The sequence below is a fragment of the Chiloscyllium plagiosum genome, unplaced genomic scaffold (genome assembly GCF_037043375.1).
Source record: "Chiloscyllium plagiosum isolate Xiang-an unplaced genomic scaffold, Cpla_swu_hap1 HiC_scaffold_12, whole genome shotgun sequence".
Lineage (NCBI taxonomy): Eukaryota > Metazoa > Chordata > Chondrichthyes > Orectolobiformes > Hemiscylliidae > Chiloscyllium > Chiloscyllium plagiosum.
The window spans coordinates 18,121,455-18,147,104 of NW_028270150.1; the positions used below are offsets into that span (position 1 = coordinate 18,121,455).

General features: G+C 39.8%; 1 protein-coding gene across 4 annotated transcripts in view; it reads right to left on the reverse strand.

The window, feature by feature from the left end:
* appa (amyloid beta precursor protein a) overlaps nt 1-25,650 on the reverse strand; it is a 183,801-nt gene that overhangs the window by 12,000 nt on the left and 146,151 nt on the right. For all 4 annotated transcript variants that reach the window (XM_043701400.2, XM_043701399.2, XM_043701398.2 and 1 more), the window contains 6 exons: nt 14,815-14,948; nt 14,460-14,534; nt 13,986-14,144; nt 12,871-12,999; nt 9,860-9,959; nt 6,416-6,637 (listed from right to left, as the gene is read on the reverse strand). In XM_043701400.2, coding sequence (XP_043557335.1) covers nt 6,416-6,637; nt 9,860-9,959; nt 12,871-12,999; nt 13,986-14,144; nt 14,460-14,534; nt 14,815-14,948 — 819 coding nt within the window. The remainder of the gene's footprint in view (nt 1-6,415; nt 6,638-9,859; nt 9,960-12,870; nt 13,000-13,985; nt 14,145-14,459; nt 14,535-14,814; nt 14,949-25,650) is intronic.

The window sequence follows — 25,650 nt, forward strand, 5'->3', positions numbered from 1 at the left end:
CTGAGATTCGACCGACTATGGTGTGTCATCAGCGAACTTGTAAATAGCATTAGTCTGGATCATTTGGAGTCATGGGTGTACAGTGTGTACAGTAGGGGGCTGAGTACACATCCCTGAAGGGCTCCAGTGTTGAGTGTTAGTGATGGTGAAATATTGTCTCTAATCTTCATTGATTGTGGCCTATGGGTCAAGAAACTGAAGATTCATTTGCAGAAAGTGAGGCTTAGTCCGAGATTACTAAGTTTAGTAATCAGTCTCAAGGGGAGAATAGTGTTGAAGGCGGAACTGTAGTAAATGAGTAGGATTCTTACATAGCTGTTCTTGGTGTCAAGATGTTCTAGGGAGGAATGAAGGACAAGTGATAGGGACCTCCACCCTTATTGGTCTTGACTGCGCTTGCTTCAAGGGTTCAGAGGTGAGGGGATAAGGTTCCAGTCATTGTACTGGTTTCCCATTTGACTTTTAATTTCTTTCCCCACCCTTGTAAAATTTTCTTAGTTGTTTCACTTGGAGGCAGCACATGTAACTGAGCATGCTGGAAATTATGAAAGATGGACTATTAGGCAGACAATTATGAATTTTCAGAACCTCATTATAGTCATTATACTATTAGGTGATTAGGTTCAAGTTTTAGGTTGCATTTTATATTTTTTTTCCTGCAAGTTTCTTCTCCACCCCCAACTGTGTGTCTTGCTTTCGTTTTGGTTGTTATAGTGAGACATGCAGGTAGATTAGATCTATTCAATTTATTTCAACCAAATATATCTTGCAAACCAGAGCATCATTTCCATTTAGCTAACAGATAAAAGAGAACTGCGTAATCAATGAGGGAAGGAAAAGCATTATATTCAAGAAAAAAAATTGAATTTAGCTTTAATGGGAATATTTCCATTTTTATCTCTCTCTCTGGGTCAGGAAATATTTCTGCAGGAGATAGGGTTTTAGGCTTTACTGAGGCCTCTTTGCCCTTGACCTGGCTTTGTAGAGGCTTGTACTAGCCAAAGAATACGATACAAAACACATTGAAGCCTCTGTAATGAGTAACTCCTGAAAGCCATTTCACTGTGTACAAGTTAGGAGTCTGGTCAATGCTCCATTTGCTTAGTTAGATGCAGCTCCAACGTAGTACACCTTCCGTCACTGGTGAACCACCACATGGTTGCAGTGTCTACCAGGATGCACTGCAGCAACTTGCTACGGTTTCTTCAAAGCACTTTCTAAATCTGCAACATACCTTGTCTAAAAAAAGACCAGGACAGCAGACATTTTGGAACACCAGAGTCTATAAATTCTCCACCAAGTCTCTCTGACACCACTGATTTATAAATATAATTGCCATTACGTCATTGCCATTGATCACAAATCCTGAACCTCTTCGTTACAGGACTATGGGAAAATCTGCACCACATGGAGTTAGGAGAGGTAGATTTTCATCTTGCAGAAGCTCGAGTGCTTTGAGCACTCCCTTCCTACTAAATCAGAAAGATTGGAATTGCAACACAAAATCAAGAATAGTTATAACATAGGAGCCTATTCAGACCGTGCCTCTGCTAGATCTCTGCAAGAACAACTCAAATAGTCTTACGCTCCTGCCATCTGTACAAAAACAAATTTCTCTTCAGATGGGTTACTGAATCCCCTTTTAAAGCCAGGGGTGAATGTTCCCCACCAGGCTCTCAGGCAGTGACTTCCAGATCCTAACCACATGTTGCAAAAAAATCTCTTTTAGTCACTTATCTTAAATTGGTATCCCCTGGTTCTTAACCTTTATTCTGTGGAAGAACTTACTTCTATCAAGAGAAACCTCTCATGATTTTAAAACACATCTTTCAACTCGACTCTCAACATCCCCTTCTTCAAAGAGGGGAAAGAGAATCCCCAATCTGTCCATGTAACTGTCTATTTTGTAAATCTTCTTTGTACCCTCTCCATAGCCTTCATAAACAATGCTCAAATGCTTGGATTAACTAATTGTTCAGACCTGTGCTCTGGAGAAGGATACAGTGAACTAAACTGCCTTAGAATAAACAGTTACTGTACCTCTGGATCAGAGGTTTTAGGTTAAAAATCTCACACCATTACTTAAAGCTGAGTATGTTGAAACTTGGGTGTATGATAGCTCCACAAACAAGCTATCTTCTAAACGGTGAAGTCATAGTGACTTAAACGTACTAGTTTGTTAGATTCAGGGACTCTGGTATGAATATCGTACAAATGGTGTTTTTGGATAATGAACTAGTACTATTGAAAAACTTCTGTTTCTTTCTAACTTATGAAGGAGCGTCTTTGGATTAATGGAGCTACATTTGCATTGTATTTGAAACATTTTCAAGTTATAACATAAATAGATGGTTTGGCTTGTTCTATTTTATCCTTTGTTAATAATCTTTTGTTTTATTGTTATAGCAAAATCTGTAGCATTTTACACTTATGTTTCAACAAGAAACCACTTTGTTAAAATTAAACAAGTTAAAATATGATTTATCAGACCAGGTTTGCATCTGGGATATGACACGTTCATTAATAATATCAGGTAGGATCATAACACTATCCATTCAACTGGCCTTCTACATTCCCTTGAAATCTAACACTGCCCTCCCTACAGTTCAAAATACTTCTATACTTTACACCACCTGCAAATTTTGAAATTGCGCCAACACTATTTAATTTGTTTCAGAGGATCTGGCTAAAGCAACATCTGTTGCCCATCCCTGCAGCCTATGTAGGTTAGTACACCCACAAAGCTGTTTGGAAAGGAGTTCCAAGCTTTCCAGCCAGCGACAGTGAGAGAACAATGATATAGTTCTGCATCAGGATAGTGTGGGGCTTGGGAAGCACATGCAGGCACTGACTTTCTTATATGTTTTCTGTCGCTGGTCCTTATAGATGTTAGAGGTTTAGGTTTGAAAGGTGTTGTCCACCATGGTGTTGATTAAAGCAGTCTTAACATGGCTGTGCAATTGTGGAGGAGGACAGGAAAACAGATTTGACGTTGTTAATAGAAAAGATGGTGCTTGCTGCAGGTTGTAAAGAAAATGTTTATTTTTTTTTAAATGAAATAGAGTCATAGAGATTACAGCACGGAAACAGACTTTTCGGTCCAACTTGTCCGTGCTGACCAGAATCCTAAATTAATCTTGTCCCATTTGCCAGCACTTGGCCTACATTCCTCTAAACCCTTCCTATTCATATACTCATCCAGATGCCTTTTAAATTTTGTAATTGTACCAACCTCCACCACTTCCTCTGGCAGCTCATTCCATACACGTACCACTGTCTGCGTGAAAAAGTTGCCCCTGAAGTCCCTTTCAAATCTTTCCCCTATCACCCTAAATCGAGACCCTTTAGTTCTGGACCCCTCCTCACACTAGGGAAAAGACCTTGTCTATTTATCTTATCCATTACCCTCATGATTTTATCAAACCCGATAAGATCACCCTTCATCCTCCTACGTTCCAAGGAAAACAGCCCCAACCTGTTCAGCTTCTTCCTATAGCTCAAACACTCCAACCCTGGCAATATTCTTGCAAATCTTTTTTGAACCCTTTCAAGTTTCACAACATCCTTCCTAATAGGAGGGAGACCAGAACTGCACATAATATTCTAAAAGTAGCCTAAACAATGTGCTGTACAGCCGCAGCATGACCTCCCAACTCTTATACTCAATGCTCTGATCAATAAAAGCGAGTACACAGAACACCGTTTTCACTATTCTATCTACCCAAGACTCAACTTTCAAGAAACTATGAACCTGCATTCCAATGTCTTTTTGTTTAGCAACACACTTTAGGACTTTACCATTATGCGTATAAGTACTGTCCTGATTTGTCGTTCGAAAATGCAGCATCTCACATCTATCTGAATTAAACCCCATCTGCCACTCCTCAGCCCACTGGCGCATCTGATACCTGTACTGAGGTACCTTCTTAGCTGTGCACTACAGCTCCAATTTTGGTGACATCAACAAACTTACTAACCATACCTTCTTTGTTCACAACCAAATTATTTATGTAAATGATGAAAACCAGTGGACCCACTACCGACCCTTGTAGCACACCATTGGTCAGAGGCCTTCAGTCTGAAAACCAACCCTCCACCACCACCCTCTGTCTCCTATCTTTGAGCTAATTCTGTATCCTAATGGCTAGTTCTCCCTGTATTCCATGCGATCTAACCTTGTGAACCAGTCTACCATGAGGAACCTTGTTGAATGTCCATATACTGAAGTCAATAGACTCTATTATACTATAGCTGGAAATGTGTTGCTGGAAAAGCGCAGCAGGTCAGGCAGCATCCAGGGAACAGGAGAATCAACGTTTCGGGCATAAGCCCTTCTTCAGGAATTCCTGAAGAAGGGCTTATGCCCGTAACGTCGATTCTCCTGTTCCCTGGATGCTGCCTGACCTGCTGCGCTTTTCCAGCAACACATTTCCAGCTCTGATCTCCAGCATCTGCAGACCTCACTTTCTCCTCTATTATACTATAGATCAAATCCACTGCTCTGCCCTCATTAATCTCCTTTGCTACTTCTTCAAAAACTCAATCAAGTTAGTGAGACATGATTTCCTATATACAAAGTCATACTGACTATCCCTAATCAGTCCTTGCCGATCTAAATACATGTAGATCCTGTCCCTCAGGATTCCCTCCAGCAACCGATGTCATCTTAATAAAGCTGCTGCTGTTATTTAATACTTCAACCTCCTGGTCCTTCTCAAAACCATAACACAGAATACAAAAAGCCCATCACCGATGTCATCTTAATAAAGCTGCTGCTGTTATTTAATACTTCAACCTCCTGGTCCTTCTCAAAACCATAACACAGAATACAAGAAAACTGCTTAGCAATTCACAGAGTAAATCACATTGACTTGAATTAAAAGCAGAATTATGATCCTCAAAGCAGATCTTGGATGCACTCCAATAAAAATAAGAGAAAAATCAGAAGATGCCAATGCTGCACTGAAGGAGATACAGGCAGCAAGGAGAAAAAAAATGGTGAATAGTGCAGAAAAAGCTTGGCTATGTGCTTCCCCATGAAGGAGCTCTGTAACATGTGCCCTAGTTGGAGGGCAATGTTTGAGCTGGGATAGACTTAAAAAAGAACCAGACAGCCCCAGCCCCAAGAATATTTAGTTTTAAACAGGAAAAAGCAAGGTACTGCTAAATTCTTTGTAGTTTGTTGTGCTTCAGGCCCATCCCATTTTGAATAAATAAAAAGGGAAATGTTGGTGCCCTAAGATTGAATGAGAAAGTACATTGAGTTGGAACTCCCACACAGGAAGATTATTATTTTGTTAAAGCTAACCAAAAGGGAGCAAATATCCTTGTCCCTGTGTTCTTTCATATTATGGGAGAGAAATAATCTTCTTAGAGGAGTCTGGTAGAGCCAGAGAAGATGGGTTCCAAAACTTTTAAACAATTAGTAAAGGTAAAGTTGCCACTGTCGTATCAAACCATAAGACTGTTCTAGAGAAAGTGAGGACTGCAGATGCTGGAGATCAGAGTCGAGAGTTTGGCACAGCAGGTCAGGCAGCATCTGAGGAGCAGGAGAATTGACGTTTCGGGCATAAGCCGTTCATCAGGAATTGACAGAAATGTCAATTCTCCTGCTCCTTGGATGCTGCCTGACCTGCTGTGCTTTACCAGCACCTCACTCTCGACATGGATCTGTTCTCTCAGACAGAGCTGACTGGTGGTGGTTTAACTTGGACATCACCACATGTCAAGCAAGTGGAAAAGCTGAGAATAAGAGTCCTTCATGGGAACATCAGCCACTGCAGGAATTGAACCAATGATGTTGGTGTCACTCTGCATTGCAATCCAGATGTCCAGCCAACTGAGCTAACAGACCCTAGAACTGCTACAGAACAATTTTTTCACCAGAGCCACTGGTAACTGTCAGGTTCAGATTCAACAAATACAACCAGCATCACAGTAATCTATCTCTCGCAAATGAATCAATTGGAATGTTTTTGAAACATCTGTCATGTGCAGATAATCCTTTGAATGATGAGGTATTTTTATAATTAGAAGATGCGTATTATAGATTATAAAAGGGCTTTGTGATTTTCCATTAATGGAAAATTTTAGTTTGCTTCTGTCCAGCTTGTAGGAGGTAGGCAGGGTGGTTGGCAGAAAATAAATAACTATTCCTCTCCAATATTCAGTGGTTTAATTAAGAAACTAAACTTTTGTTTCCAATGATACCAAACAGAATTTTAAAATTACATTTCAATTACAGGCCCTTTGATGTCTTACATCAAGACAGTAAAATGGAAAAGCTCAGATACAGCTGTCCTCACCCTCAACAGGGCTCAATATTAAATAATTCCACATTGGCTGAAATGCTATTACTGTACTTATTCTGCCCATCTGTTTTTCATCTTTCAAATCTTCCCCATTCCACTGTTACCTTCATTCTCTGTGTTAGCAGGGATGGAGTCAATCTCAAATGGGTGCAGAGGTTGAAAGTCATCGAGATTAAACTCCCCGTCATCTGGTAGAAGTTCTATTGTTGTTTTCGTCTCAGAGAGAGATGGGATCAGTGCATCGTTTCCATAGCTAATTCGTGTGTCGCTGACAGAATTTGCCACCAAGTCATCAATATAGCTCTGCTCCTTTTGCAGCAGTTCATCTGTGTTAATAGAATGTTTGAGTCAAATGTTTTGGAATGGTGCAGAGGTAATGAAATGTAATATTAGCATTGACATCTGTAACTGAAGTTCCATTCACACAGATTCTAAATACCATGTGTCCAAACATCATCAGTTTGAATGTGGAGGGGAAACTGCAAAGTGCAGCAGTATCTCCTTTCCATTGATTGGAAGACCATTCAATGCAACCTAGTTTCTGAAAGTTTTTCTCCCAATCCTCAGTCTTTAAGTTGTTATAATGCACTTTGACAACAACAGTGTAAACAGGGAATGTAATTTTATTGGGAAGTACAAAAGACTTCTATTATGGTTTTGCTCAAAACACTTAACGAATGCTCCATAGAATATGTGGGAGAGGAGATTATTTAACATGTTAAATTAATAAAAAAACTCAAAGATTGTTCCTTAGATTGTAAATGGAACTTTTTTTCTGAAATGAGACAGTTGTAATACATCAGAAATAATATACTGCAGTATCAAAAGAAAACCTCAGTAGAAATTGCAAACAAGCATCTTTTTTTACACTCCAGTACTCTGAATTAAAAGCAGATTTTTGCTCCAATATTACTGCCTTAGGTATATAGAGACAATGTTACTTCCCCAGCCAACAATTACTCAGTTTCAAGGACAGGTGATAGCCGAGTGGTATTATCGATAGACTACTAATCCAGAGACGCAGGTATTGTACTGGGCACTCAGGTGTGAATTCTGCCATGACAGATAATAGAATTTAAATTCAATAATAATCTGGAAATAAGAGCCTACTGATGACCATGAAGCCCTTGCCAATTATCAGGGAAAAACCCATCTAATTTACTAATGTCCTTCAGGGAAGGAAATATGCCATCGTTACCTGGTCTAGCCTACATGTGACTTCAGACTCACAGCAATGTGATTGACTCTTAACTGCCCTCTGGGCAATTAAGGATGGGCAATAAATGCTTGAGTAGCCAATGATGCCCATATCCATGAATGAATTTAAAAAAACCACAAAGTCACAAGCACACAATCATTAGAGGATCTTACAAAATTCTAAGCCAGATAAAAAGTTCTGCAAATTCAACACGGCACATAAAACACTCAGCAACTTTGCACATGAAAATCAATGAATGTTCAATGAAGAGTGTAACTGGGCAGATTCAGAAACACCTCTAGGAATACCTACAAATGAGGTGTCAACCTGGTGAAGCTACAAAACAGGACTACTTGCCTGCCAAACAGAATAAGCAGCAAATGACTATCAAGAGAGCAAGGTGATCCCATAAACAATGGATTGGATCCAAGTTCTGCAGTCCTGCTACACTTATATGATTCATTGTGGGGTGCAGGCATCGCTGGCTGGCCAGCATTTCTTGCTCATTCCTAGTTGTCATCTACAAGAAACAAGTCAGGAGTGTGACAGAATGCTCCCACAATCCTGGATGAGTGCAACTCAACAACTGTCAAGATGATTGACATCATCTAGAACAAACAGACCACTTGATTGTCACCACATCCACAAGCATCCACATCCTCCACCACCGATGCTCAGTATCAGCAGTGTGTACTATCTACAAGATGCAATGCAGAAATTCACCGAACCCATTATCACTTCCATCTAGAAGGACAAGGGCAGCAGATACATGAGAACAACACCTTTTGCAAGTTCCTCTCCATGCCATTTACCATCCTGACTTGGAAGTATGTTACGTCAATGTCACTGGGTTAAAATCATGGAATTTTCCCCCTAAGGCTATTAGAGGTTAACCTACACTACATGAACTGCAGTGGTTCAAGAGGTAACTCATCACTGACTTCTCAAGGGCATCGAGGGATGAGCAACTCTATTTGTCTCAAGTCTGCATACTGACAGCAACTACAATGGCTTGCCAGCCCAGATCCTGCAGAAAATTTTAATTGTTTGGCTGAGGCTTGGCTTTGTTTTGGGGCTTTGCTATGGGCTAATTGAGAGGATATATCCTAAGTGAGGCAATGCAACTGCCTTCATTCAAGTAGTGTTTCCCAAACTCAATCGGATTGGAGGGAGTATGTCTGCAACTCATATGCTCCACTTCCTGCATTTTCCAATGATAAAGCCAGTTGTCTGTTTGAAGTCCAGTTGGGCTTCAGCTAGTATAGAAAGTAAAGAATATGAAAGCATGGGAAGGGTTAAACATGAAGACCACTGGCAATCTGTGGTCTGTGAAAGGCAGAATGGGATAACCATAGTGGAATGTTCTTACACCAATTAGCAGAGTAAGGTTAAGGCTGAAAGGTCAGTCTGGCGGGATAAGATAACACAAGTAATAAAGCAAGTTTCTCTGTTAAGTGTTGTTAACAGAGAAACAGGATTGGGACAATAAATATTTGGGACATGACATTAAAATATCTAATTAACAGTTAGTAGAGTCAGCTTGAGACAGGAGACTATTGTAATAGATGGAATAGCTAAATATCTATCATGACAGGTTAGTTTGGAATGGAAAGATCACTGTAGCAGAGTTAGCAATACATATCTAACTGTGACATTAGAATAACATTAAGTAGAATGTACAACTAAAGAGATAATGGGAACTAACATCACTGGTTTATTATGTAGCTAGAGTGAGGAACTTTGATTAATATAGTTGGACATGCTGATAGGCTAACAGAAACATGATTTAAAAAAAAATCCACGGACCCTGAGGTTCGTGAGCATTCGAGAATCTGCTTTCTCAGTGTCACGGTTTTTAGTTTGCAAATAAAAGACCTACTTCTTGAAGAACTCTCTGCATCTCCTGGTGGTTCTCTATATTTTCTCCACAACACTAGTAGGCTAGGATAAAATGAGGACTGCAGATGCTGGAGAGTCAGAGTTGAAAAGTGTGGTGCTGGAAAAGCACAGCAGGTCAGGCAGCATCTGAGAAGCAGGAGAGTCAATGTTTCAGGCATAAGCCCTTCCTGAAGAAGTTCCCAATCAGGAATATCAGAGCCTATGAGGTCCACCTGGCTGACACCATGACAATCACAATAAGATGGGCTTTTCTCTCTATAGTGCAAGATTTCAGGGTCAATTAAATTCAAAATAGGACTTTTTAGCTTGTACAGATTAGTATTATATTGGACATTATATTTACCCAGATTTGTGGGCCCAATGACTATTCCTATATACCTTTGACCTTACTTGTGATATGGTTAAAAAAAAGACAATAAATACAAGAACCAACACATTTATGGGGGCATACCAACTTCGTCCTGGATCTCCTCTGCAACTGAAGGAACCTTGTAAAGCAGAGATAGGCTCTGGTTCATACGTTCATCAATCACACGTAGGTGAGTCATTACCTGAAAAAGACAAAAGGTAGAAACTTTAATTAAACCTATACATTGCGGATGCTTGGAAATATTTATTCTCATTGGTGTGGACTGTTGCTACGGGAAATTGACAAAAGCACTTGCAACTTCCTTATGTTTGCAAAATGCTTACAAACTAGCTGCATGCCCCCTATGCTTACACAGAGATTCCTTCCATGACACACAAATATGATCATTTAAAACTTGTTCTGAAGGGTCACTGAACTTGAAACATTACCTCTGCTTCCTCTCCACAGACACTTCCAGATCTGCTGAGTTTCTCCAACAATTTGTTTTTATTACATATTTCCAGCATCTGCAGTTCTTTGTTTTATTTTATTTCATGCAAAACTCTGCTGCTTGTGTCCTAACTTGCAACAAAAGTCTCATTCAGTCATCTCTTTCTGCTCTGGCTCATTTATATAGACTTCTGATTAAGCTGAGTCTCAATTTTAAAAATGCTCATCCTTGTTTACAGTTTCATCTCTGCAATTACCTGGAACCCGAAAGCTACCCAGTCTGTTATTAATTGCACTAAGTTCCTGTGCTTACCGATCTACACCAGCCTCCTGTCAAGCAACATCTCTATTTTTAAAATTCTTATCCTTGTTTTCAAATCTTTCCATGGTTTTACTCTTTCTCACCTTCATATTTGCAACAAGCTCTTTCATTGTCTATGCTTCCAAAACACACAGAAGTTACCAGAATCTATTCCAATAGGTTTAATTATTATTGCTGATTTAAAGATGCAAGAGTTTACAAAAAGCAAGAAAGGACACATTTTCACAGCTTGTTGCTAACTTGTGTAAGCATTTTTTGCCGTGATGTCTTACAAACAAACAAAGTACAAACAAAATTCCAAAGTTCACTGCTGTTTGTATATTTGTGTTCAAGTTACCATGAATTATTACGGTATAAAATTTCACTGAACTTGCATATAGTCAGGTATTGACATGCCTCAAATCCCTACTCCAGTGCTGCTGCCACCATCCCTGATTCACAAACAAGAGAACTGGGTGATCAAAGTTTGGGTGAAGATTTGTAGCTCGGGTGCTCGTTGTTGTGGTTCTGTTCGCCGAGCTGGAAATTTTTGTTACAAACGTTTCGTCCCCTGTCTAGGTGACATCCTCAGTGCTTGGGAGCCTCCTGTGAAGCGCTTCTGTGGTGTTTCCTCCGGCATTTGTAGTGGCCTGTCCCTGCTGCTTCCGGTTGTCAGTTTCAGCTGTCCGCTGTAGTGGCCGGTATATTGGGTCCAGGTCGATGTGTTTGTTGATGGAGTTTGTGGATGAGTGCCATGCTTCTCGGAATTCCCTGGCTGTTCTTTGTTTGGCTTGCCCTATAATGGTAGTGTTGTCCCAGTCGAATTCATGTTGCTTGTTGTCTGTGTGTGTGTGGCTACTAAGGATAGCTGGTCGTGTCGTTTCGTGGCTAGTTGGTGTTCATGGATGCGGATCGTTAGCTGTCTTCCTGTTTGTCCTATATAGTGTTTTGTGCAGTCCTTGCATGGGATTTTGTACACTACATTAGTACACTACGAACTCTGGGTCAGATATGTTGATGACACCTTTGTAATCATTAAAAACACAGAAATAGAGAAAACACACCGGATCATCAACGACACACTAACAGGAATCCGATTCACGAGAGAAGAAGAAAAGGATAACCAACTCCCAATCCTAGACGTGATGGTACAGAGAACACCGAACGGAGAATTCACCACAAAGGTATACAGGAAAGCCACACACACAGACCAAGTCCTGAACTATGAAAGCAACCACCCCAACACACACAAAAGAAGTTGCATCAAGACACTATTCAAAAGGGCCACAACACACTGCAGCACACCATAACTGCAAAAAGAGGAAGAGGAACACCTATACAAGGTATTCGCCAAAAACGGATACCCGCGCAATTTCATCAACAGATGCCTAAGAGAAAGACAACGGAACGAGGACATGCCGCAACCCAAAGGACTAGCCACACTACCATACATCAGGAGCATTTCAGAACTGACAGCCAGACTACTGCGACCACTAGGACTTATAACAGCACACAAACCAACAGCCACCCTCAGACAACAACTCACCAGAACGAAGGACCTGATACCCAGCATGAGCAAAACTAATGTAGTGTACAAAATCCCATGCAAGGACTGCACAAAACACTATATAGTACAAACAGGAAGACAGCTAACGATCCGCATCCATGAACATCAACTAGCCACGAAACGCCACGACCAGCTATCCTTAGTAGCCACACACGCAGACGACAAGCAACATGAATTCGACTGGGACAACACTACCATTATAGGGCAAGCCAAACAAAGAACAGCCAGGGAATTCCTAGAAGCATGGCACTCATCCACAAACTCCATCAACAAACACATCGACCTGGACCCAATATACCGGCCACTACAGCGGACAGCTGAAACTGACAACCGGAAGCGGCAGGGACAGGCCACTACAAATGCCGGAGGAAACACCACAGAACCGCTTCACAGGAGATTCCCAAGCACTGAGGATGTCACCTAGACAGGGGACGAAACGTTTGCAATAAAAATTTCCAGCTCAGCGAACAGAACCACAGGAACTGGGTGAGGTAGAGAAGCTAGTGGGGTTCATTAAGTGGCCTTCTTCATAGCACAAGGTTTTCAGCAGATTAAACTGATATAAGGATGAGATGAAGGGTTTCAAAGAGCAAAATACAATTAAATTGAGATTTAAAGCCTTAACTGAATCAATCTTTGCAATTACAGTCTGGTTGGGATAATGTGAGAGTAACTGTTTTTGGCTCTAAATCGAGAAATTAAATGGGGCATACTGGTTTGGACTTGAATTTGATCAAAAACAGAATGCGAAGTGGAGGTGCAATGTGAGCAGTGCTCATTTGATGAGGATCTTACTTGTGATTTGATCTGAGCTGCCTTCTTGGGGTCAACCATGCGGACATGCTCAAAATGTTTCAGTGTGTGCTGTCTGTCCTTCTGTTCAGCACGAATATACTTCTTGAGTGCATTGAGGACATGTCGGGGCTAGAAAGAAACAAGAAAACTATTGCAGTACCGTTATTGTTTGCAGAAAACATTGCACAAATTTGAAGATGAATAAAAGTTAAAAATCCCACTGATAGCAATATAAAATGCTTTGCATATCTTAAGCTTATCAATAAAACCATTGTTCTGTTTATTCCAGATATTTTACCGTCTGTTAACTTAGGACATGAAATAAGATTTCAGAAAGCTTTTTAAACATCAGTGCCCTACACCAATCTGTCTACCAGGCACATAGCAGGTGATAAGGATCTATTTCACTCTCAGCACCCCTTGTTCTGAAGCAGATAAAGGCTTCACATTGTTGAGCATACAACTTCTATCCTTTGCCTGAGGGACAAACATGCTGGCCCAATGAGCCACTGGCAGCTGTGTGAGAACTCAGGCATTGAATTTCTCAAACATTGTAAAAACTAAGAACCAGGCATAAAATAAAATTACCTGTAAAGGTGTTCTTTTAAAAAAAAAACTAAAAAGGACCAATTCCTACCCTTTTGCATCAGTATCTTAGCATCTTTCATTGGATGAATGAGCAGGAGACCTTTTCTGTAACATGCACAAATGGCACCATGCATTGCCAAATAGGAAATCAATGAACAAGGCCCAAGGTAATGGGACCTCCTTCTTCCTTTGGGCAGAACGCCTAGCCTCTGTTTGGCAACATTCTCATAGGACAACTGGAATGAGGCCAAGAAACAGCATACTACAGGGAGTAGCCCACGGATCTCTGAACATACAACTGAATATCAACACTATCTTAAATGCAGCAAACCAATTAAGAGAAAATAGAACAGCTAATATCAACAAGAAAACCCTTTTGCAGTATAAAATTATACTTTTTTTGGTATAAAAGAACTCCAAAGTGAAACACAAATTATAAGCCAAAACTTCAACATGAATTAACAGTGCCCTGCATTGCTTCCACTAAGTGATGTGCCAACTCTAAATGGGCAATTTTGTGCACTTACCCGGGGTGGATCCGCCTGGAGTGCAGCAAGGTAATTTTCCAATGCAATACGACGTCTATCATTCAGCATGGCCTCCACCCTTGCCATGTGGGTCTCTACCAACTGCTGTCTTTCACTTGCTGCTTCCTGCTCCAGTGATTCCACCATCTCTTGGAAACGCTTAAAGATCAACAATGTTTCCCATTAAAATAGGTGGTACTAACTTTCAATTTTTAACTTAAAAGACAATGTTCATGAATTGTACTAACAGTTCAGACAAGCTCTCGTGTACAAAGGAATAACAGTGCCGTGCCAATGTAAAATGCTGGAACACACAGATGTAGAATAAATTTCAATGATGTAAAGTTTTAAAACTGGTCATGCATTTCCTTCCCTTTTCAAAACAGTAACAATGCTAAACACACAGTGCTGCCTTTCCACCTGAAATAAAAAGCAAAGGATCAATACATAAACTCCCCAAAACATTCACATTACCTGAATGACGGCCTTTTTATCAGCTTTAGGCAGGTTTTTAGCTTGACGTTCAGCTTCTTCCCATTCCCGCATTATCTAAAGACAGATTAGTAAGTTAAAACCCCAGATCATGATTTATATTTCTCAAAATAGAAAAAAAAATCCCAGAGAAGTGGCTTCAATACAGTCACACAAGCAAACTGGACTAGTATTGTGGTTTATTTGCTTGAGGTTGAACAATACATTGGTACTAAGATCAGTTGCAACACTGATGAGATAGATCAACTGATATGATATAGGACCAGTAAAACTGTTATTAATCCAAACTACAAATGTAAAAATCAAAACAGAATAGGACAAGTCAAAATAAGCCAACCTTTGACATGCGCTCTCTATGCTTGGCTTCCAACCTCTCTTTTGCCTTCTGGAAGTACGCATGCTCATTCTCATCGCCAGGTGTTTCAAGGTACTTGTCAACAGCATCTGGAGTGCTGGCAGCTGTAGTAGGGACTAAAAGTGAAAACGACAAAAGTGTTCTTAACCAATAAGTAGTATAATCTTAGAAAGGCCAAATAACTCAAAGTCTGCAAAAGTCCAACTCCATGAAGTCATTGGTTTTGGCAAAAATTTAGAAAGTTCTTGTACCCCTCACCATCTTAGACAAGGTGCATGGAAAATTCAAAACGTGTGGTCTGGAAAAACAAGAGCCGGTCAGGCAGCATCTGAGGAGCAGGAGAGTTGACATTTCGAACGTAAGCTCTTCATCAGCAATGTGCTCGAAACGTCGACTCTCCTGCTCCTTGGATGCTGCCTTACCAGCTGTGCTTTTTCAGCACATTTTTTGACTCTGATCTTCAGCATCTGCATTCATCACTTTCTCCAAGATGCATGGAAAAGCTTGGTTAATGCTTCTTGCCACATCTCTCATTTCCAAGCTCCTTCCCTAATGCATTTTTCTGGTCTTCTATTTCATCAATTTGGCAACAGTTGGTGCTTGATTGAGATGTTCTCTTTCCAAAGACAGATGTGTTTTCTACCCCCAACTCTCATTCCACAACGGTTCCACATTATGGCTGCTATGCCACATACATAGACTGCAACTCTTTACCACCCTTTGTTCCTATTATAATTGGCATACGCGCAGAAAATATTTTTGTTATTGTTCCTCAGTCCAACACACAGAAAACATTGTGATGTAGTAGCCAAAATCAAACATAATACTCCTAGTTCAGGTCTTCGTATTAAAAAGCATTAATTGCTGAAAGCCTATGTCCTACTTATCTAGATAAGCATCCCAGCACTTTATTTACTTCTCAAAAGTAATTTACCATATGCTCTGCACATAGTGTCTGCCACTAATTTCTGGCCCCTTCTGAAAACTGTGTGCCTATTTAAACTCCATTACGTGCTCCATTACATTGTCATTATTATTTCCGATCTACAGTTTTTATTTGCTCAATTTATTACGGATTCTTGTGGCCTTTCCAAATTAGAAGTCTTTTATGTGAAACTTCGTCAAAACCTTTCTGAAACCAATACAAAAAACTGCCACACTCTACCCTATCTCCAAAGGAAGCCTGAAAGTTTGGAAATCAAGGTTCCTCTCCACTTAAACCCACACTAGCAGTTTCTCATTAAGTTCTTGATATACAGATATTCCACATCAGAATATATTTCACTGTAAGTACCTGTATCTGTTTGTTTTAAAAAAGACATTGCCCTTTTGTCAACTGGATATTATGAAAATTAAAGGTTGCTCCACAATAAGTCGTCTATGACCGAGGGGGTTTTTTCTCTGATCTCTTTCAGCACATTTAAATACATACAACAAGCAAAAACGTAAAAGAAGAATAATTTACTACATGCTATAAGTAACTCTATGTCTACATTCAACTAAACAGGAATATTTCATTTTGGTTGATACATATACTGCCTGTTGTCATGGAATTTACAGTTCTCTGCTCTAGTCTAGTACCAGAAAAGCAGTGCTTCAGGACACGTTGACTATAAACGGCACAAAAATAAATGTTCGTTGTTTGCTGATGGATAATACACTAGAAGATTGGGAAAAGTTGTGGAAAGTAGTCAGTTCAAAACTCAACTTGTTGACCTGACCAGAAGCAAAACAGTCAAGCTTAAATATAATCAGTGAGAGGGGCAGATTGTTCAAAAGACCCAAAGGAAATTACATGTAAAACACTAAGTATCCTGAACAGATGGCAGAGGATATAGTCAAGTGAATGTTACCTTTGCTAGAAGTGCAGAATAGTTAATTAAAGATTCCAAATGTTATCTAAACTCTGTGACAGAAATCTTTACGTGTTCTGGATCTGATGCAGTTGTAACCCCACTACGGATGGTGGATTTGGATCTTGTCACCATATTTTATCCTTCATTTCTGGGAGGGGGTTTAACTGGAATTTCAAATCAAAGCCATTGGACCATTGCTTTTCAGCAGAAAATTAGAACTAAGCCTGAATAACAATTTATGAAACCCTAAATGGTTTGCAACATGGACAAGATTATTAAAAACACTGATTCTACCTAAAAGAGCTGATCTAACAGCAAAGCAAACCAATAACTAAAATGGATGACTCTGTGGAGTAAGGGTAGGAAATGAAAAATAGCTGTACCTCACATATACTGAGTCCCTATCTAAGCAACTCTCGGAATATGCTCAGTCGAAACCAGATATCTGGTGAGGAAAAGATAACAGTGCTGCTGGTTGTTAAAATAAAAAAGAAATGGCAGCTTAGAAACCTAGGGGAAAGAGGATAAATATTTACCAGTATATTAAGATTAGAGAAAAGGCAGTGCCAATTTTGCTTCTTGGAAAGGGCCATGAAAAATGTGTGGAATTTGTTACGCAAAGATGATGATTTTCCAAAAATAATTTACAGACAAATAACAGTCAAGGATAAGGTAGTGACATTCAGTTTTCTGTAAAGGTAGGTAAAATAATGGATCCAAATAGGTAGCAGATGGTATCAAATAAAATATAGTAACATTGCCAACATCTGGGTTTTTCATTTTTCGAATATAGGTTTTAGTAAGACAACATCTTAGAATGATACCATATTCCCAAAGTGCAGATTAATAAATTTATTGGGAACGATGCATGTTTTGAAACTTTTTGAAGCTGAAAAATGTTTGAAGTTGTAATGTAGAATCCATCTCAGGTCACACTCCAGTTATAACCTTGCATGTATGTCTGAAGTCTGAGAACGGGGAGATTAAACACATTAATTGTTCAAAATATTAATCTGAAGGATGTCTTTCCTTTCCAGAATAGGAAAAGGAAGTCAAATTTCACCTCAAAGAGACAGACTTTGTGCAGTAAGCATTCAGTGCAGCCCACAGATGAAATTTGTGTCACACCACTTCATTTCACAGAATTGCTGAGTGAATAACAATGCGATCTGCACTTACAAATATTATCACACAGTCATTTTGAATATCCCAGAAAAGACACTTCAGCAACATGCAGGTTTCAAGTTCCATCATCAGTTGAGGTGCCCTTCAACATAGTGACCTGGTGTTCTCCCTCAATAGTGGAAAACCAGGTTTGAAAGGGGAGATCTGTTGGCCACCAATTTTGCTAATTTTGGTTTACACACAGGAATGCAGTCTAAAGTGTCACTACTTTGTAGACAGATTGCTTTTGTAGAACATCCAATAAAGTCTATTTTTCAGCATTTTAGAAATATTTTTGTGTGGGAGGTGTAAATCGCAGGCAAGTCCAGCAACTTATGTCTATTCCTAATTGCCCTCAAAGTGGGTGATGAGCTGGCTTCTTGAACCACTGTACCCAGCAAAAGATACACCTCATGAATAATCAGATGTTTCTAATTTTACTTCATAATTTGACAAGATGGAATTTGCACTGTTATCTTGCTTAGTTATTTAATTATCATAACCTCTGCATTACCACATTGACAGAAGGTGAGGTAAACATTTTCAAGCTGACTCGGATATTAAGATATGGAGAAAAGGTGGATTAGTGAAACTGAGACATACATCAGCCAAGATCTAGCACAATGATGAAATATGCTCAAACAGTTAACTCATGTCCTTGTGAATGAGCCTACATTATGTGGCATTGTCTCAACTTTCATCCAGTTGCTAATTTCTTATTGGAGGTGAGGGTGTATAACTGATGAAGCAAGGTATCTGAACGTTAATCAAAACTTAATTTTTGGAAATGAGGACTAAAGTATTGAAACAAAATGGTTTTAAGTTGCATATATTCCTGTTCGTTCATCTCACTTCATTATGGACTCAAGGTCAATCCAATTCAACCCTGAAAAGCACAGCCAATTCTGCTTAAAGATAACGGCGTGAAACAATTACAAATGATGAGGGGGATGTATGCAGCTCAGCTCAGATACTGTTTCAATTGTAACAAAATGTAAAATAAGAAAGCTATTCACCAAATGAAATACAGTAGAGAACGTGACCTTTTTTGCTTGGGGGTGGGGGCGGGCAGTTGATGGCAAGAAGGGAAAACTTTTGAACTTGTTGTATTTTGTGAATTCCAGGTCCATGAATCTAAATAGATTGGGTCAAACTCAGTCTCTATAGCTGGGTCCAGAAGACTGTGTGATCTGTTTGGTGCCAAGTTTCAGGAACTCAGCAATTGCTGGAAAAAATCAGCAAGTTTGAATGGTCACTGAACTCGAAACGTTAATTCTGCTTTCTCTCCACAGATGCTGCCTGAACTCCTGAGTTTCTCCAGTAATTTCTCTTTTTGTTTCAGAGTTTCAGCATCCAACGTTCTTGATATCAGGAAATGAGCTCTGTGCTGGAAAGGGACTTGCAGTGGGAGATGGAGGATCCAAATTTCAACAGATTCATTTCAATAACAACAACAAAGAGGTCAAGAGGTTCTGTTTAAGGATTAGTAATAGTTGAAGGCTTTGTTGTAAAGCAGAATTACAAAACCTCTGGATTATTATTTGAGTCACAAAACATTGGTGTAGGTTAAACATTTTTAGCCAGATGATTATGTGGCTCAAGGATTGGTGGGAGAGACGGGCTTTGATTTATGGGGGATTAGCACCATAAAGAGCTGTATGATATGAGCAGAAGTTGTCTCTGAGGATCATTAGTGTATGGAATTCTCTTCCCTAGTTGATGTTAGGTCACTGAATTTATTCAAGGTTGAGCTAGATAGATTGCTGATAGACAAGGAAGATGACTGTTTATGAGGGGCAGACTGGAAAGTTGAACTGTGATGACAAAATGATCAGCCATGACTTTACTGAAAAAGCACAGCAGCTTTGAAAGGCCAAACAGTCTACTTCCAAGTCATATGTTCCTAAACAGTGCCAGCAGAGAAGCCAAATACAAAAGGATTAGTGGTGGATAGATGAAATTTACACAAATGTAATCACTTTCACAGTATTGGGATTTCTCATCTAAACTGGCTGAGGTGCTTACTTTACCCAGACTACAGACTAAAGCATGGAGCAATTTGTTTGGAGTTTCATTTAAGCTGCCAAGGAAATTGGGCTAAACCTTGACCTACTGAAATGCATTTATAATAACGTTTTAGTTCATCTAGAATTTTCATTTTCAAGTCCTCAGATTTTTCTCAGGTAGAATCAATTCTACATGCCCAGATTTCAATATAATTCACGCCACTTTGCAGATGTGTCATGTCTATTGTATATTCTTTATTTGCTGTGCAAAAAAGTGCATTATATACGCACTCAAAGACAATGCAAATTTACAATCTACGCTTTCCCTGGATGTTTCCACGTGAAGAAACACGATGTAGATTTAATGGGCAAAATTGCTTTTGTTATCTAATTAGATGCCTGCATTGCAGAGGAACATTAATGTTATCAATTGTTACTGATTTGGGGAAGGAAGAGACTTTTTGTCCTTCAATTTTCTTTCTTTAATCTCTCCTAAAAATTTACAGCAGTGGCAGAGGACCATGGTAACACTAAACAGAATTCTTGGCAGACAATGTCAGAAATAAGAGAGTGCAAGGAAAATTCAACAGGTCTGACAGCATCTGTGGAGAGAGCAACCAAGTTAATGTTTTTAACCAAATACGACTTCCACAGAATTCAGAGAACTAAGATTATAAATATGAGAGCAACCTCTTCACTCAAGAGCTGGTACTAAATCATTTTAAGGTAGATCCTTGACATGCTTACAGAAACCACTAAGCAGAAGCCGTTGCTGGACACAATAGAATCAGAGAATCCATACAGTGTGGAAGCAGGCCATTCAGCCCACCAAGCTTCTCACCTAGACCAACCATTCTACTCGATCCTGTAACCCTGCATTTCCCAAGGCTAAATCATCTAACCAACACATCTTTCCATTGTGGGAGGAAACTGGAGCACCTGGAGGAAACCCAAACAGACAGAGGAACCCAAGTTTGGCTCCATCCTCACAGTGGAGTTTGCACATTCTTCCTGTGTTTGTGCGTTTCCTCCTACAGTCAAAAGATGTGCAGGTTAGATGGATTGACCATGCCAAATTGCTCATGGCGTCCAGAGATGTGTAGGCTAGGTGGATTAGTTATGGCAGATGTAGCGGGGGGGGGGGGGGTTGTCAATAAGGGGTTACAGGGAGTGACAGGGGCTGGACCTGGAATGTAGCTGTCATACACTAGAGAGCACTTGCAGACTAGAGGAGAAAGAAGAACTCTGGAACAGATGGATAACAATTCAAATAGCACCAAGTGATGACTGGTCACTTAAGCAGATATTTGTGAGAAGAAAGAGAGATACAAGGTTAAGTTCCACAAGGTTAAGTCACCATCTTGGAGTTTGCTGTATTGTACAGGCACACAATACTTTCTGAAATCTGAAAAGCTCTATAATCCAAAGTTTTTTTCTGTATAACATGGTTGTTTGGCATGCAAACAGATGACCCAACTCCACACCCACTTGACTGACTTCACTCAGATGTGACATGGCAGCATGTCCAGGTGTCAATTGTGCCTCAGTGCTTGTACTAGTCACATGTGGGTCTGCTCTTTGCTAAGATTTTGTTTTATTTCACTGTGAAAATGTCACTTATTCTGAAATCCAAAAAATCCCAAAATCCAAAAAAACAACTGGCCCAAGGATTTCGTATAAAGGATTGTATACCTGTACTGACTACTAATGTTAAATACCTCATACCAAAAATGTAGAAATGACCTCAATCTACAGTAGCAATACAGAAATACAGCTGGACCATGTCATGGTTAGAAAGGAACATGCAAAGGGAGCAAAGAAAATGCAAAGAACTTTCCAACTAAGGCACTAACCACCCATCATAGAGGCTACACATTGAGTGTTGATGACAGAGACAGCTGCATAGGCAGAGACAGCTGCATAGAAAACAAAATAGCAGTTTTGGGGGTGGGGGGGGGGGGGGAAGAGAAAAGGTGGGAGATGGGGGTTTGAGGAGGAGGAGGAGGATGTCGCAGGCAGATAGAACATCAGATGGTGGAAGCTGAAAAATCCACTTGCGGAGGAGCAAATCAGAAAGAACATGCAGAGACTGGGAAGACAAATCGAAGTTAATGTTATTGTCACATGGAAGATGGCGGAACTCAGTGGCACACTTGATGAGGAAATCTGGTGAACGAGTGTCAGAAAGGTTGTGAAAACATAAGTAAAACAAAATGCAGTTGGAAAAAAGGTGAATCTGTTAAAGAGCTGGAAAATGTTAGGGTCAAAGGGCATAAAGAACAGTACAAATAAGGCAAAAAGAAAGTAATTGCTAGCAACAAAGTCATGCCAAAGAAGAAATATATGAAAGCCTAGATGTTGAAGAACCAGCAAAAACGTTTACATCAAGGACAAGCATTGAACCCATCCCTCTTTCTGATTTTCATGGGTATTCAAACTGAGCAAGTAAGACACAAGTGCCACGGTCAATGATGTATGTAGATGGTGGAGGCAGGGAGGTGAGGACATGACTGGAGAAGTCATGGAAAACAAGGGTATGAAGAGCAGTAGGTCAAAGACACAATTTATGGAATGCCATCTTGTACCGAGGAAACACAATCAGACTGGAGGTACTGAAATTATGGATGAGTACTTGGTGTCATTTCGAGCACCTGTGCTTTGTAGTGGCAGAAGTTTTAAATATTGGAATGGAAATTAAGTCACAGATTAATTCTGGTTGGAGGAACTGGAAGACGTGCAGTGCAGGGCTATGAGACAGAAAAACATTGCTGAAATTGAAAGGAAGCATCTGTAAGATATTTCAGACACTCGTCTCATTATTCCATGCAGTAAACCAGAGCAGCATCAAAAAGAAGAACAATGACTAGGGACTAATGAGATGTCAACACTGAGATGGATGTGTGGAGTATTAAGAAAAAACAAAAACAGCAACCAGTCCCCGAAGGTGTCAGTGAAGATTGTGACAATTTCAAAGAAAATGACTTAAAAGAGACTGCACAAGCACAGTCATCTCTATCAGCAGAGATAGAGAAAATATGGTGAAGTTAGTGGTGGAGATGGAACTGCCAGGAAGACGACCAGATGGAAAGAATCAGTGGTGAGATAATGTAACAGGACAGAAAATTATAGAGGTGTTTGACCAGCAATTTCGTGACCCCAAGAAAAATGGAAGCTGAAAAAATATTATGCACATGGCAAGGAAATGGCTGGGTGCCCATGATTTCTACTCATTACCATTTCAATATTGGTTACTACTTTTAGAATGAAACAGGGAATAGCCTTCCAATATCAGCTGAAGCTGTCTACATGTGTAGATTAGATATTTGTGGTTACACCATGTCCTTGCATGAAATGATTATCCTCTTCACTTGGAATGCAGCCGATAGCATCAAGTTACTTAAAATCAGAAATTTTATAACTGTACCACCCAGACAGATACATATAAAACTCAATAAATTGCTTTGTACTACCTAAAACTTCATGAGTAGAACTTCTTCCCAATGAATGTGCTCCCAGTGATTTGGATGTCAGTGGGAAGAAATGTAACTCTATCCCATTTTGGAAAGTTTTCAATGTTGTCTGCTTACTCCCAATAATGCAATTTATCCCATACCACTTATCACTGCACCAGTGAGACAGCTTACTTCTTAACTAGCATGTCTGCAATTTCTCAACCTACTAAATTCTAGCCCACAAGTGAGCACTTATTTATAGGTCCATGTTCACAAACTAAAGTTAGTGCCATTCAGGATTCAAGAAATTAATGGTGGTGAAAAAGTAGTAGTCAATTCATTTCACACAGACAAATTTAGATAGACCCCCCAAATTGTTCTATGTGTCAATTCACTCCACCTAATTTCCTGACTAATAGGAAGAAATTTCATGAAAAGGTTAGAGGTGAAGATATTGGCTATCTACTGTAAAGTGTCTTCTGCCAAATTTGCATTTTCCTTATTTTGATTATCAGAGATTTGCAATGTGCTTAATTTTGCCTCAAGACAGTCACATTAAAGATTTCATGTGGCTATTTCCCTATAACCAGAAATAGCAGCTGCCTGGACTCAGCATTGAGTGGAATAATTTTAAATCATAACCACAGCCTGGTATAGTTTTTTTGCCCAAGTTTGTTTTGCTTCCTCCTTATTAGGTTAGCATATAGCTGCTGTTTTGTTATTCACATCTCACTGATACTTCTTAAATTACTACTGCCTTTAGCTTCTTTGAAACTGCAAAATCATTTGTCATTTAATCTGTGTTGTCTTTGATTTGGTCACAGATCTTGTATTTTTGGATCTCACTTTCACTTATCCAAAGCCTATTACACTTTTATGCTTTGTGCTAACAAACAAACTTATGAATTAGGAGCAGGAGTTGGCCATTCAGACCCTCAAATCTGTTTTACTATTCAATACAATCATGGCTGGTCTAATCATAACCTCAAATTCCCATTCCTTGTTATCTCCTGATAACCTTTCAACATTTGTTTAACAAGAACCTACCCACTTCTGCCTTAAAAACATTCAGGTACTTCCATCACCATTTCAGAGAGAGAACTCCAAGGACTCATGACATTGATTTAAAAAAAAACACCCAATCTCGATTTTAAATGGGTGACCCTTGATTTTTAGACAGTGACCCTTAGTTCTAGATTTTCACATTACAGGAAATATTTTTTCCATATCTAACTTGTCAATACCCCTCAGAGTTTTAAACGCTTCAATCAATTCACCTCTTAACTCTTCTAAATTGTAGCAAATACAAGCCGAGCTTGTCTCATCTTTCCTTATAAGAAAATCTGCCCATACCAGGCATTAGCTGAAAATGTGTTGCTGGAAAAGCGCAGCAGGTCAGGCAGCATCCAAGGAACAGGAGAATCGACGTTTCGGGCATAAGCCCTTCTTCAGGAATGAGGAAAGTGTGTCCAGCAGGCTAAGATAAAAGGTAGGGAGGAGGGACTTGGGGGAGGGGCGTTGGAATTGCGATAGGTGGAGGGAGGTCAAGCTGAGGGTGATAGGGCTTATGCCCGAAACGTCGATTCTCCTGTTCCTTGGATGCTGCCTGACCTGCTGCGCTTTTCCAGCAACACATTTTCAGCTCTGATCTCCAGCATCTGCAGTCCTCACTTTCTCCATACCAAGTATTAGTCTAGTAAACCTTCCCTGAACTCCCTACAACACATTTTCATTCTACCTTCAATAAAGGTGGCTTGTACTATGTACCCAGTACCCTAGATGCGGTCTCACTAATGCTCTGTATAATTGAATCATAACATACATACTTCTGTACTCAATTCCCCTCACACTAAACAATAATATTTTGCTTTATAATTAACAATAAAATAAACTTTCCAAGTTCATGTATCTGCATAACCTTTTCACAATTCATGCACAAGGACACTGAGTCCTCTACATTTCCAGCTATGCAATTTCTCACCATTTCGAGAACCTTTCTGATAAAAGATCAGGCCTGACTGCTGCAGTAATTAAAATTCTTGTAGCAAACCAAGACCTGACTGGGGCGAAAGAATGTTTAACCAAATGAAGCTTTACTAAAATACCAGAAAAAATGTATCAAAGATTATTCATTTTTGATCAGGAGAATGTTTCTAGATGTCCCTGCATTGGGGTTGTAAAGGTGTGGTTGGGCACTTCCTAACTTATTCTGGCAATTCAACTCGTCAACTCAACAGAAATCAGCAGATCAAGCTAGCAATCTCCTATCAAGCTTGGGAACAAGAATGGAAGGGAACACAGTCCACTTCAGTTCGAGAAAGTCAAGGACCAAAGCATCCC